A 15,113-nucleotide genomic window follows, 5' to 3' on the forward strand; every position below is an offset into this window, starting at 1 on the left:
GCATATATTGTAGAAGGCTACCACCATACATTCATATTGCATATGGTATACACCCTGGATAGCATATGTGGAGCATACGGAGAACAGATACGTGCAGGTAGCACCCCCTATTGGTATACTATGTGGTTTGGTACATCAAACTGTTACTTGAGGCCTATGAAATTGTTAACTGGTCAGAAATGGGAAAAGCCATTCCAGAGTTAGCATCCGTTAAGGAGAAGCTCCAGGAGACATTTACCATCTGCTAAACTTGGAGCCAAAGCAAAGCAGCTCCTCTTCATTCATACACACACACACACACACACACACACACACACACACACACATAGTGTTTTTCTTTCTTGCATTTTCCACAGATTCAGGTCATTTCTGGAAACCATGAAGTCAAACCAAAGATGAAAAGTACAACCAGGACCATATTAGGCCTTCTGTGGCGTTCTCCTCAACAGAACTGTCCTTTGAATAAGAAGTTAAGGTTCATGCTAGATGACCTTTTAGATATCTGACCTAAAGCATGTCTTTGTCTATGCACCACATTCCTAGAACTGCGAAGAATCGATGTGTTGCAACATCAGGTCTCAGTAGCTAATCTGAGAAGATTGGAATTGGTCTTTCACTTGACTATTTCAGAAGCACTTTGCCACCTCTATCGGAAACAACTTTATTCTGACAGAGCTTGGGTGGTAGGAGGCAACGTGCAGGGCCCTTATGAGCTGGAAGTAGCAGATTGAGGGAACAGCCGCTTCCATGGGTGGTGGACTTGGTAGGGGTGGGTGTAAGGACCAAAGCAGAAGACACCCGACTCAGTGCAAGTCTCCTGGGGGTGCTCTGCATCTTTCTTTAGCAAGGTTAAAGTAGCGATTCTAGATGCTGCTAAGAAGGTTTGTAAAGGTTGTCGGGCTTGAAACCTCCATGCAGAGCCCAAGTCTTGTGCTGAGTGGAGACTGAGGGAGAGCTGGTCCCCAGGCCTTCGCTGAGCTGAGCTGCAGCTCCTGCAACCGTCACCCTTCCAGCCCCACCCAGGCACACCCGGTGACCCCACCCTCGCTCCAGCCTGTGCGGTGTGGCCCTTGCTGTCTGCCGGCAGCCTTTACTTCTCATCCTCATCCCCCTCACTCATGCTGCTGATGGAGGCTGAGGCTGCTTTGGGTGAGGAGGGGGGTGAGGTTTTGTTCGGGAGCCATGAGAAGGTGGGCGACGGGGAGCGGGAGGGGGACCGGCTCCTGGTGGGGCTGCTCACAGGGCTCTGCTTCGGGGACAAGGCCTGCAGCATCCGGCTACTCCTCTCCTGGAACATCTGCTTCTAGAGAGAAATTTGAGAGAAGGTATCTGTTAAGTTAGTCACCTGAGGTAGCAGGGAAACAAAAAGGAAAAGCAGGAAGGAGAGCCACCACCCCACAACATTGGTCCCCACAGACTGGTCCTACAGTTGATGTCATCCAGGACTATATATGGGGAACAGCTAAGCGAAATTCGGGGGCAGTGAGATGTGGCCATGGAGATGACCATCTCTGCTGGTTCTTAGGACTCTTGCCTTCTTTTTTTTTTTTTTTTTTTAGGACTCTTGCCTTCTTGCTTGCCTTTCCTACAACTACAAAATTTGAGTGTCTATTCTCTCTCAGGCAAACAGTCATGTGCAAGGTACAGAAGGGCAGTGGGAGATAAAACAGAAATCCCTGTCCTCCTCGACATGAGAACGAATCACACAATAAACAAAATGAACAAAATATGTGGATGTCAGAAGGAAGTACAGTCTGTGAGCAAAAATAAACACAAAACGATAGCAAATGGGGGTGTGAGGTGGCTGGGCACCTTGGCAGCAGTTGTAACGTGGGTGCTCAGGGAAGGCCTCTAGAAGACCTGAAAGATGAGGGAGGGGTCCATGTGGATGGAAATTGGGGGCAAATGCATTCCAGACAGAGCACCTCAAAAAGAGAGCAGGCAGTGCATGTCCAAGGAGGAAAAAGAAGGCCATCCATGGTGGCAGGAGTGGAGTCACGGGGAGGGGGGAGGGTATGGGGGGAGGGGTTAAGAGGAAGACACCAGAGGGTTGACAGAAAACTGTGTCACATAGGGTCTTGGTGGCCATGTGAGAACTTCAGGCTTTACTGTGAGAAGAGAAACCTTGGGAGAGTTCCTTTACCTCAGAAGTTCTGGATCCCAGACTGAGGAATTCTGGCTTTGGTTTTAAAAGGACCCACCCCGGCCGCAGGGAAGCCAGAGCAGGAGCTCGGGTAATGGTGAAGAGCCCACTGTAGTGAGAATCCAAGAAATTAGAATCATGGTGGCCTGGACCACACCCATTGTCACGAGGGTGAGATGAGGTGAGAAATGGCTGGAGGCCTGGTTTTAGTAAGGTATGATGGTCTTAAAGTGAAAGTCAGCCTTTTAAGTCTCAGTTCCGTGAGTTTTGACAAATGCCTGCAGCTGTGTGACTGCCACCATGGTCAGAGTATTAGGAGAGTTCCATCATCCACCCAGTCTCCACGAGATCCTTTGTCACTCCCTCCCCTAGCCTCTGGGAACAGATCTTTTTCTGTCCCTCCAGTTTTGCCTTTTCCAGAATGTCCTCTAAATGGAATCGTGCAATGTCATAGTCCGGCTACATGTGGAAGGTGGAGCCCACAGGAACAGCTAACAGATGGGATGTGGGGTGTGGGAGGAAGAGGAGACAAGTGACTCCAGTTTCTGGCCTATGAAACAGGAAAGACAGCAGTGTCATGTGCTGGTGTAGGAGATTCTGGGGGTAAAAGGGATTACAGTTGTCAGACACGCTTTCCCACTGGAGATCTCCAGTGACTACTGCCCTGTGTTTTCAGAACTGAGCTCTTCCCTGGCACCGTCCTTCAGCTTTATGGGGACGTCCATCCTGGCCTAGCAGTGGTGCCCACTGATCTGCCCTTCTGCTCTCTGCGGCAGCTCAGCCCCCACCTGTGCCCATGTCCCGTTCTACTCACCTCCAAGCACCCTGCCCGTGCTGCCTGGGCTCTGTGCCCTCAGTTCTCTCCCTTACTTGTGACAGAACCTCTGCCCCCAGCACCTCAGTCCAATGTTGTGATCCTAAACTGGCCCTGGGGGCCACTTCTCCATTTGTTGGCCATTTTAGACTTTTCGTGTCATTTGAGTTACTCACTTTACCAAGCACTACAGAGCCCCCTGCAGACCAGGTGCTACACAGGAAATGCTCATACTCCAGCTGGGGCTTCAGCGATGCATCAGGAAGAGGGGGTGAGGAGGGAAGGAGCATGTGCAGCTGGTGGAGGGGTGACTTTCCAAGCAGAGAGCGCTAAGGAGAGAGTACTGCGTACAATTCTTGGCATGACCGTAAGCTGAGTGCCTATGGGGCTGCCCATAGGCTGGGGTGGTGCACCAGGAGGAGCTGGAATTTTTCTTCCCCAAGAGCCCCTGGAAGATTTTAATTAAGGGAAGGCTATGATCAGATTTGTGTTTTAGAACTACCTTTGGGTGGGAGCATAAAAGCAAAGAGAAACCATAAAGGAGAAGTTTGGTGTTCAACTATACGAAAGTGTAAAACTTATGTATCCCCCCGCCAAAAAACCCACCATGAGATAAGGTAAAAGGCAAAGGAAACACAAGGGGTAAATTCTTGCAATATTTAACCATAAATAATGGATCTTAGTATATAAATGGAGCCTACAAATTAAGAAGAATGTAAAAATGTTCTATAGAAAAATGAGCATATGACTTGTTAAGACAAAGCACAAAAGACTGACAAAGGACCTGTAAAAATGTTCAGCATCACTAGTAAACAAATGCAAAATGACTGAAGTGAGACACCTTTTTGATATATCAGATTGTTACAGGCTGTGTTTGTTTGTTTGTTTGATCTTCCCAGCATGTTAAAAAAAAAAGATTTCCAGTTTTATTGAGATGTAATTGACACACAGCAGAGTTTAAGGTGTAGAGTGTGACGATTTTACTTAGACATTAACCACAGTAAGTTAACATCTGTCATAAATAAAAGAAATTTATATTTTCCCTTGTGATGAGAACTCTTGCGATCTATTCTCTTAACTTTCATATATACCACACAGCAATGTTAACAATAGTCTTCATGCTGTGCATTATATCCCTGGTACTTATTTATATTATAAATGGAAGTTTGTACTTTTTGACCACCTGCATCTGATTTTCCCTCTTTCACTCCTTTCTCTGCCTTGGTAACCACAAATCTGATTGCTTTTTCCCTGAGTTGTTGACCCCCTGGCCCCAACGACCTGTGAGATCATGTATTTGTTTTTCTCTTATTTGTTTCACTTAGCATAATGTCCTCAAGGTCCAACTATGTTATCACAAAGGACAGGATTTCCTCCTTTTTAATGGTTGACTAATATTCCATTGTTGACACATTCATTCATCCTCTGATAGACACTTAGGTTGCTTCCATGTCTTCACCATTGCAAATAATGCTGCTGTGAATGTGGAGATGCAGATAACATTTTGACCTAGTGTTTTTGTTTCCTTTGGACGTATTCCCTGAAGTGAAATTACTGGATCATATATATGATGGTTTCAGTTTCAAATTTTTTGAGGAACCTCCATACTGTTTTCCACCTTGGCCACACCAATTTAAAATTCCACCACCAACACACAAGTGTTCCTTTTAATCCATGTCCTCATAATTGGCGTGAAGTGAAAAGTCCTTGTGGTTTTTTTTTTAATTTTTTATTTTTTTATAAACATATAATGTATTATTAGCCCCAGGGGTACAGGTCTGTGAATCGCCAGGTTTACACATTCACAGCACTCACCATAGCACCTACCCTCCCCAATGTCCATAACCCCACCCCCCTCTCCCGACCCCCCTCCCCCCAGCAACCCTCAGTCTGTTTTGTGATATTAAGAGTCTCTTATGCTTTGTTTCCCTCCTGATCCTATCTTGTTTCATTTATTCTTTACCTACCCCCCTAACCCCCCACATTGCATCTCCACTTCCTCATATCAGGGAGATCATATGATAGTTGTCTTTCTCCGATTGACTTATTTCACTAAGCATAATACCCTCTAGTTCCATCCACGTTGTTGCAAATGGCAGGATTTCATTTCTTTTGATGGCTGCATTGTATTCCATTGTGTATGTGTGTATGTATATATATATATATATATATATATACCACATCTTCTTTATCCATTCATCTGTTGATGGACATCTAGGTTCTTTCCATAGTTTGGCTATTGTGGACATTGCTGCTATAAACATTCGGGTGCACGTGCCCCTTTAGATCACTACGTTTGTATCTTTAGGGTAAATACCCAGTAGTGCAATTGCTGGGTCATAGGGTAGCTCTATTTTCAACTTTTTGAGGAACCTCCACGCTGTTTTCCAGAGTGGTTGCACCAGCTTGCATTCCCACCAACAGTGTAGGAGGGTTCCCCTTTCTCCACATCCTTGCCAGCATCTGACATTTCCTGACTTGTTAATTTTAGCCATTCTGACTGGTGTGAGGTGGTATCTCATTGTGGTTTTGATTTGTATTTCCCTGATGCCAAGTGATGTGGAGCATTTTTTCATGTGTCTGTTGGCCATCTGGAAGTCTTCTTTGCAGAAAAGTCTGTTCATGTCCTCTGCCGATCTCTTGATTGGATTATTTGTTCTTTGGGTGTTGAGTTTGCTAAGCTCTTTATAGATTTTGGATACTAGCCCTTTATCTGATATGTCGTTTGCAAATATCTTCTCCCATTCTGTCAGTTGTCTTTTGGTTTTGTTAACGGTTTCCTTTGCTGTGCAAAAGCTTTTGATCTTGATGAAGTCCCAGTAGTTCATTTTTGCCCTTGCTTCCCTTGCCTTTGGTGATGTTCTTAGGAAGAAGTTGCTGCAGCTGAGGTCGAAGAGGTCGAAGAGGTTGAAGAGGTTGCTGCCTGTGTTCTTTTCTCACATTGAGGTCCTTCATCCATTTTGAGTCTATTTTCATGTGTGGTGTAAGGAAATGGTCCAATTTCATTTTTCTGCATGTGGCTGTCCAATTTTCCCAACACCATTTGTTGAAGAGGCTGTCTTTTTTCCATTGGACATTCTTTCCTGCTTTGTCGAAGATTAGTTGACCATAGAGTTGAGAGTCCTTGTGGTTTTGATTTGCATTTCCCTCCTGATTAGTGATGTTGAGCATCTTCTCATATACCTGTTGGTCCTTTGTATATCTTTCATGGAAAAATGTCTGTTCAGGTAATCACCCATTTTTAAATTGGATTATTTTGAGGTTTTTGCTGCTGAGTTGTGGGAGTTCTTTATATATTTTGAATATTCACTTAACTTATACATGGTTAGCGCATATATTTCCCATTCTGTAGACTGTCTTTTGCTGATGGTTCCTTTGGCTGTGCAGACATTTTTAGTTTAATGTAGTCCCACTTGTTTTTGATTTTGTGACTTGTGCTTTCGGTGTCCTACCCAAAAAAATCTCTGCCATGACCCACGTAAAGGAGCTTTTTTCTTATGTTTTCTTCTGGGATTTTTATGGTTTATGGTCTTACATGGACATCTTTAATCCTTTTCAAGGTAACTTTGGTGAATGGTGTAATTTAGGGATCTAGTTTTATTCTTTCATGTGTAAATATACAGTTTCTCCCAGCACCATGAGTTGAAGAGACAGTCCTTACTCCACTGAGTATTCCTGGCTCCCGTGCGTGGGTTTATTTCTGAGCTCTCAGTTCTGTCCCATTGGTCTATATGTCTTTTTTTATGCCAGTACTATACTGTTTGGATTACTATACCTTTCTAATATCGCTTGAAATAAGAAGTGTGATGCCTCCCGCTTTGTTCTTTCTCAGGATTGCTTTGGGTATTTGGGGTCTTTTAAGGTTCCATATAAATTTTAGGATTTTTTATTTCCATTTATTTCTGTCTAAAATTTTTTCATCACTATTATATACTTTTCAGTGTACAGATTTCTCACCTCCTTGGTTAAATTTATTCATAAGTATTTTATTGCTTTCAATCCTATTATACATGGGATCAGTTTATTTCTCCTTCAGATAATTCATTGTTAGTATATAAAGATGCTACTTATTTGGTATGTTAATTTTGTATCCTGCAACTTCACTGAATTTGTAGATTAGATATAACAGGTCTTTGGTGGGAGTCTGTCAGATTTCCTGTATATAAAATCATGCTATCTGCAAATAGACGATCTCACTTCTTCATTCCAATTCTGATGTGCTTTCATATTTTCTTGTCTGATTGCTCTGGCTAGGATTTCAGTAATATCTTAAATGGGAGGAGTGAGAATGGGCACCCTTGTCTTATTCCCGATTTTAAAGGAAAGGCTTTCAACCTTTTGTCATTAAGTACCATGTTAGCTGTGGGTTTGTCATCTACAGCTTTTATTATGTTGAGGTATATTTGTTCTATACCTAATTTGTTAAAAGGTTTTATCATGAATGTTTATTGCATTTTGCCCAGTGACTTTTCTGTGTCCACTGAGATGATCATAAGTTTTTTTTTCTTCTATCAATGTGATGTATTATAGTGATAGATTTATATCTGTTTAACCATGCTTGTATCTCAAAAATAAATACCATTTGATATGGTGAAAGGTCTTTTTATTTTTATTTTATTTTATTTTATTTTTTTAGTGGCTTAAAACAGCCAACTTATTTTTTTTTAAGATTTTATTTATTTATTTGATAGATCACAAGTAGGCATAGAGGCAGGCAGAGAGAGAAGGGAGGAAGCAGGCTCCCTGCTGAGCAGAGAGCCTGATGCGGGGCTCGATCCCAGGATGCCAGGATCCTGACCTGAGCCGAAGGCAGCGGCCTTAACCCACTGAGCCACCCAGGCGCCCCTGAAAGGTCTTTTTAATGTGCTGCTGAATTCTGTTTACTAGCATTTTAAAAAAAGATTTATTTATTCTAGAGACGGGGGAGGGGCAGAGGAAGAAGGGAAGCAGACTCTGCTGAGCACGGAGCCTTGTGTGGGGCTTGATCCCACAACCCTGAGATCATGACCCCAGCCAAAACCAAGAGTTGGACACTCAGTGGACTGAGCCACCCAGACACCCCCTGTTTACTAGTATTTTACTGATAATTTTTGCCTCTATATTCATTAGAGATAGTGGCCTGTAGTTTTCTTTTAGTGTTCTTTTCTGGCTTTGGTAATGCTGGCCTTATAAAATACATTTGGGAGTGTTTTATTAACTGTTTTATTACTATTTTAATAGAACCATTATTCTTTGTTCTGTGTCCTTCTTTCTTTTTTTGTGTTTCAGTGTCTTCTGATATCTGTATGGTTTGACTTCTTTATCATATACTTTTGCGTAATTACTACAGGTTTTATCCTTGTGGTTACAAGGTTTACATAAAATATTTTAAAATTATAATGCCTTATTTTAAACTGGTAACAACTTCAACAGAACTTCTAAACTTCTAAACTTTATGCTTTCATCTCCCCCTCCCCACTCACATTTTAGGTTATTGATGTTATAGTTAACATATTTTTAAAAAAGATTTTTTTAATTTATTTGACAGAGAGATCATAAGTAGGCAGGTGGGGGGGGGGGGAGCAGGTTCCCTGCTGAGCAGAGAAGGGATCGATCCCAGGACCCTGAGATCATGACCTGAGCCTAAGGTAGAGGCTCAACCCATTGAGCCACCCAGGTGCCCCCAGTTAACATACTTTTTATATTGCATAACCAGTAACAGATTATTGTTGTTGTAGTTATTTTTACAATATTTTCTAACATTTTTAAAAGATTTTATTTTGCAGAGCACAAGCAGGGGGAACTGCAGAGGGAGAAGGAGAAGTAGTCTCCCCACAGAACAGGGAATCCGACATGGGGCTTGATCCCAGGACCCTGGGATCATGACCTAAGCTGAAGGCAGACACTCAACTGACAGCCACCCCAGTGCCCCAATGTTTTCTAACTTCTAAAATAGAGTTGTAAGTGAATTACCCACCACCATTACCACATTACAGATTCTAATTTTGACTATATATTTAACATTACCAGTAAGTTTCACTGGTACCTTATGTTTTATGATGTTCATTAGTGTCCTTTTACTCAAAGACCTCCCTTTAGCATTTCTTAAAAGGCAGGTCTGGTGGTGGTGAACTTAGCTTTGTTTTGGTGGGAAGTCTTCTACATTTCTGAAAGACAGCTTTTCCAGGTACAGAGTTCTTGGTTGACATTTTTTTCCTTTAAATATTTTGGACATGCCATCCCATTCTCTCTTGGCACAAACCAGATTTGTTGGGAAGTCCACTGATAGTCTCATGATTTTTCCCTCATATGTAATTTACCTCTCTTGTTGTTTTCCAGATTTTTTCTTTGACTTTTGACAATTTAATTATAATCTGTATCAGTGTAGCTGTTTGGGGGTTCATCTTATTTGAGATCCTTTGTACCTTATGGATTAGGATGTTTTAAGCCCTTACTGCTTTAAATTTACTTTCTGTACCCATTCTCTTCTCTTTTCCTTCTGGAATTTCCTTAATGCAAATATTGTTTGTCTTTATTGTGTCTTTACATCCTGTATGTTTTGTTCACTTTTTTTAATTCTTTTTTTTTTTGTTCCTCTAACTGGATTATTTCAAATGTCCTCTTGTCTAGGTCACTGTTTTTCCTGCATAGCTGAGTCTTTTAAGATATTTCTAAGTAATCTCTATACCCAACATGGGGCTCAGACTCACAACCCCATGATCAAGAGTTGCACCCTCTACTGACAAGCCAGCCAGGAGCCTTGAGTCTCATTTTGAAGCTCTGTAGAATTTTTTAGTTCAATTATTGTATTTTTCAGCTCTATAATTTTTTTGATGGTTTCTATATATCTTTATTGAACTTCTTGTTTTGTTTATATATCATTTTCCTAATTTTTAGTTTTCTATGTGTTATTGCAGTTGTCTAAACTTTAAAAGGATTATTCTGAAATCTGTTCTATTAAAGAAATAGATAGCCATTTCTTTAACGTCAGTTATTAAAGCTTTGGTAGTTTCCTTTTTTGGTGTCATGTTTACTAGATTGTTTTCATGATCCTTGATTCTTTACATTGGTCTCTGTACATTTGAGTAAGCAGTCTCCTCTTCCAGAATTTATGGGTTTGCTTTGGCAGAGATAGCTCTTTGCCGGTCCTCTCAGTGTGGGTTTCTGGATGTTTCAGTTGGTAATGCCCTTGGGCAGGTGGAGTTTTGCTATCAGGGTCAATTTCTGGGTAAGGCCCCTCATTGAACTCTGAGGTCGGGGTTAGGATTGCCACTTTCTAAGAATGGTTGGATAAGACTCCTGGTTTGGTTCCTTAACAAGTGAGACTGTACAAGTTGCCTGGGTTTTCTGTTCAGGCTTACTGGACTGGCAGGACTCTATACTATACTTAGCAGCAGGTAGAGCTATGAATTAGCTTCTCTGCCTCCTTGGGGCAGGACAATGAGCCTACAAGGTTCATTGTTTCAGGACATAAATCAGGCGAAGCTTGTACTGAATTCCCTGGCTAGAATGGGTCAACTTGTTTTGTTCTGCAGATGAAGAGCATCATGGACAGTGATCTCTGTCCAAGGGCCACTATAAGTAGGTCTATTGGTTGGGATACATAGTTTTCTGTGTGTTCTAGTTAGGTTCCCTGGTCAGGCAGGCCAAAAATTGTATTCAGTAGGCAGGGCTATGAATTAGTTTATGTATCCAGGCATAGCAAGAGAAGTAGCTCCAAGGCCAGAAAGGCTTTCATTTTATGGTGTTGACTCAAGCTGACCTATGTCATAAGTTCCCTGCCCAAATGGAGCCACTGGCTTTGCTCTGCAGACTCTCTGTTGGACTCTGTGCTTGACTGTTGCTGGGCTTTGCAGCTTTCCCGGTCTTACAGGCAAGCTTTCTGTCTGGGTGGTGCTGGGAGCTTCACTCAGCAGTGGATGGGGCTGTGACTCAGCTCCCTTGCCTGGGTGGGACAGGAGGGCCAGCTCCAAATAGGCTCCCAGTTTTTCCAGATCAGGCCTTCTGGTCGGGTTGGGGGTGGTGGTGGTCAGAAGCTGCGCTCAGTAGTGGGTAGGCTATCAGTTAGTTCCGGTGTCTGGGTAGAGTCAGTGAACCCTCACAACCTAGCCGTGGCTTTGAGGCAGTCAGCTCTTCCTGCCATACGCTTGGCTCAAGTGCTGCTGGACTATGCTGCTTCCCACGTGTTCTTGCCAGCCTCTCCGGTTGGGCAGCAGGGGACGGAGGGCTACGACTCAGCTCCCCTTCCTGTGCAGAGGAAGAGCAGGCTCCAGGGTCAGAAGAATCTCTTTGTCTGAGGGCCAGAATCGGCTACACTTGTGCCCTGCTGAGTTCCCTGGGTCAATTGTGCTACTGTCTTTGCTCTGCAGATAGACAAAACCACTAGCCTGGACTACCATCGCTTAGCTCGCTGCAGGTAGGAACTCAGTCTGCCAGTATCCGCACTGGTTGTTGGAAGCCCCTCCCCTTCAGATTCTCAGTGGCCAATGCCCACAGATTGCCTTGCAATTCGTATAGAATAAGACCAGAATGGGGGCTCTCAAGAAGTGATCTGGAGGAACTGGATGTCCACACTGGACTCTTTTCCCACTATAAACACTGGAGGCTCAGCAGAGACCGCTTTGTGTAACGCTGGGCTGGCTTGGGTTAGAGGCAATGTGGGCAGCACACAGCCCCACCCCCATGTTCTAGGATTCTCTCAGCGGTGTCTTGTCTACGAATAGTTGTTCGTTCTTCTTGTGAGATGGAGCGAAGTCAGCAATGACTTATGTCACCATCTTTATAAGCTTAACCTCCCAAGACTTTTTTTTTTTTTTATTTGTAATGGCCAGTGCTGGTGGGGGCTCAGGAAAAAGACCACACTCCTGTTACTGCTGGTGTCTTTCTGAGGAGTAACTGGGCAATAGGTGTAAAAACTTTTGTTTCCTGAGGAGATAACCTGAGCTGCAATTAAATACTTATTGGGTACGTGGATGGTAATTGCAGGGTCATCACAGACAAAACTGCAAACCCCTGAAATAGGGGAGAAAAATCTTACACAACTCTGAGGTGAAAGGTGGCTGATGAAAATCCAGTCCTTAAAGAATACTTAATAGTGTGAGAATGTTCATGAGCTACTGCACAGTAAAAATGATTTGGGAGCCATATGTTCTGCTTGATCCCATTTTCTAAAAGGAAACACACACATGCAGATGGAGAAAAGATGGGGCCAGATCCCAGTGGTTAGTCCACGCAGCTGGACTGCAGGTGATTTTTAGTCTCTTCTCGTTTTTTCTTTTCTTTCTTTCTTTCCTTAAAAGATTTATTTATTGGGGTGCCTGGGTGGCTCAGTGGGTTGGGGCTCTGCCTTCAGCTCAGGTCATGATCTCGGCATCCTGGGATCGAGCCCTGCATCGGGCTCTCTGCTCAGCGGGGAGCCTGCTTCCTCCTCTCTCTCTCTGCCTGCCTCTCTGCCTACTTATGATCTCTGTCAGATAAATAAATAAAATCTTTTTTAAAAAAGATTTATTTATTTGTCAGAGAATGGGAGAGCACACGCACAAGCAGGGGGGAATGGCAGGCAGAGGGAGAAGCAGACTCCCCGCAGAGCAAGGAGCCTAATATGGGGCTCAGTCCCAGGACCCCGGGATCATGACCTGAGCCAAAGGCAGATGCTTAACCGACGGAGCCACCCAGGCATCCTGTTTTCCTTACTTCCAAACAATTCTGTAATGAACACACGTTACTTTTACCACCATAAGGAAGACCAATGACTGAGGCAAGGAGAGGAGGCCACCGGGCCCTGGATTAATAACACAAAATGGTAGAGCCTCAGGCACTTCATCAGTCCCTCCCCCCACCTTTATAAGCTCTAGCCCAGTACTTTTTAGGATCTCAAGTTTTCTCTAGCAAATATAATTAAGATGACTTGCTGATCACTAAGAACATTTGTAGATTTAAAACTCCATAATTCAAAGAACCTACCAATTATTCACCTTCCATTAAAGGCATTGATAATTCTGCCAAAAGACATCCAACCCCCTCAAAATCAAACGGAAAAAAAAGTGCAGTAGTACAACATCATTACCTTAGAGGAAGCCCATTTATGAGACAAAATCAAATGCCAAAAGGATAGGGTAGCCTATTATTAATAGCAACATTAAAAGAATCCTTGAACTTCTAGACGTCATTTGAAAATAAGTATTTTTATTACTATAATCTTTAAGTATATTTATAGTGGCAGCCACTAGCTCTCTTGCTGTTAATGGATTGTCAGCATTTCCATTAGAAGCTCACTTTGCAAGTAATCTATAGCTTGTCTCCCATGGTTGGCTCAAGCTCATAACTGAGAATATTATGCCTAAGATAATGCGATAATTTGAATCCTTAATGATAAACAAGGGTGTCGCACTTCATATAGTGTGATATCCATGCAAAACAACTCTAGGTCTCAGTTTGGAAGCTCTGTGATCTGTTTCCGCTGCATTATGAAGAATGATTCTTCTGCAAAGGAGTTAAATTGGATCAGGTCAGCAGACAGTTTGTAATGAGCTTCCTGGTAAGAAAAGCACTTTAGGAATACAAAAATAAGACCATGGCATGGCATTTTCATATAGAAAAGGTATTTAAATTATACCTGTAACTATTAAGATACTTCAATTTATAAAGTTTTCTCCCAAGAAAATAATCCCATTTACTCTTGTCCCAGTAAAACTAATTTTCTGTTTCTCTTCCTACAAACTTCTCCTTTTTAAGAAGTTCTTCACATCTACTGAGACAGTAAATGTCCTGACAAATGCCTTCCAAGGCTTCAGGATTTCAGAGAGATTCCAACTTAACTGCCACAAAAAGAAATGAAAAATATCTTAGTTATATCTGGTTTGGACTTCTGGTAAGCACTGTGGAATTCAAAGAGAACATGTGGTTCAGCCAAATCAATAAACAACAAAAACTAACCCTTAACAAACAATGCCCGACCTATGCCTAGGTGCTGTTAAAGGGCTTTAGAGTGTGACAATTTCATCCATCTAACAACCCTACAAGCTAGCTGAGGCAGAGGAACTTAGCCAAGACACCTAGCTAGGAGGTGAACCCTGTTCCTGACCATCTCTCTGTAATTAGCTGCTTTAATAGTAAGAAGCTTTTCTGTTGACCCATTTACTTGTGCATTTGTTGGAAGACAAATTTTTGGAACCAACTGTTAAAAAGCTGCAAGTAGGAAATTCAGATCCACAAACTGAATTTTATGTTTTATAAAATCAAAACAATCTTAAACATCAGCATGCTATTAGAATGATTATATATATTACATATATAATATATAAATATTCTCTTTACACACACACATATGCATGGTGTAATAAGCACTGGGGAGAATGTGGAGAAGTCTTGAGCCTTGTGTACTGCACTGGAATGTAAAATGGTGTAGTCAGTGTGGAAAACAGTATGCAAGTCTCTAAAAACATTTAAAATATTATGCTAAGTGAAATAAGTCAATCAGAGAAAGACAATTATCATATGACCTCTCTGATATGAAAAATTCGAGAGGCAGGGCGGGGTTTATGGGGGTTGGGAAGGGGGAATGAAACAAGATGGGACCGGGAGGGAGACAAACCATGAGACTCTTAATCTCAGGAAACAAACTGAGGATTGCTGGGGGTGGGGGGGAGATATGGGATGGCTGGGTGATGGACACTGGGGAGGCTATGTACTATGGTAAGTGCTGTGAAATGTGTAAGACTGATGATTCACAGACGTGTACCCCTGGGGCAAATAATACATTATATGTTAATAAAAATAAAAAAGAATTACCATATTGTTTAGAAATTCTACTTCTGGGTATATAACCAAAAGAAATGAAAGCAGGAAATTAAGCATATTTGTATAGTGATGTTCATAGCAGCATTACTCATAACAGCCAAAAGATGGGAACAATCCAAATGTTCATTAATGCATGAATCAATAAAATGTGGTATATATAAATAATATCCCATTATATATACACACATATGTGTGTATACATGTATATATGTATATGTTTATGTATACACACAATCTGATGTAGATTTTTTTCAACTTGGATGGAGTAGAGTATTTCCAAGATGGATGTTTAAAAAAAAACCATTTTGTGTATCATAAAATATTATGGAGGGTTTTCTTGGCATGAAGAATCTGAAAGTTAACCACTCATTCCTTCAA

General features: G+C 42.1%; 1 protein-coding gene across 2 annotated transcripts in view; it reads right to left on the reverse strand.

The window, feature by feature from the left end:
• Window positions 1-619: 619 nt before the first annotated feature.
• Window positions 620-15,113, reverse strand: part of PCYT1B (phosphate cytidylyltransferase 1B, choline) — a 91,302-nt gene continuing 76,808 nt past the window's right edge. For both annotated transcript variants that reach the window (XM_080794870.1, XM_080794869.1), the window contains exon 8: window positions 620-1,303. In XM_080794870.1, coding sequence (XP_080650996.1) covers window positions 1,091-1,303 — 213 coding nt within the window. In that variant the 3' untranslated portion in view covers window positions 620-1,090. The remainder of the gene's footprint in view (window positions 1,304-15,113) is intronic.

The sequence above is a fragment of the Martes martes genome (genome assembly GCF_963455335.1).
Source record: "Martes martes genome assembly, chromosome: X".
NCBI lineage: Eukaryota > Metazoa > Chordata > Mammalia > Carnivora > Mustelidae > Martes > Martes martes.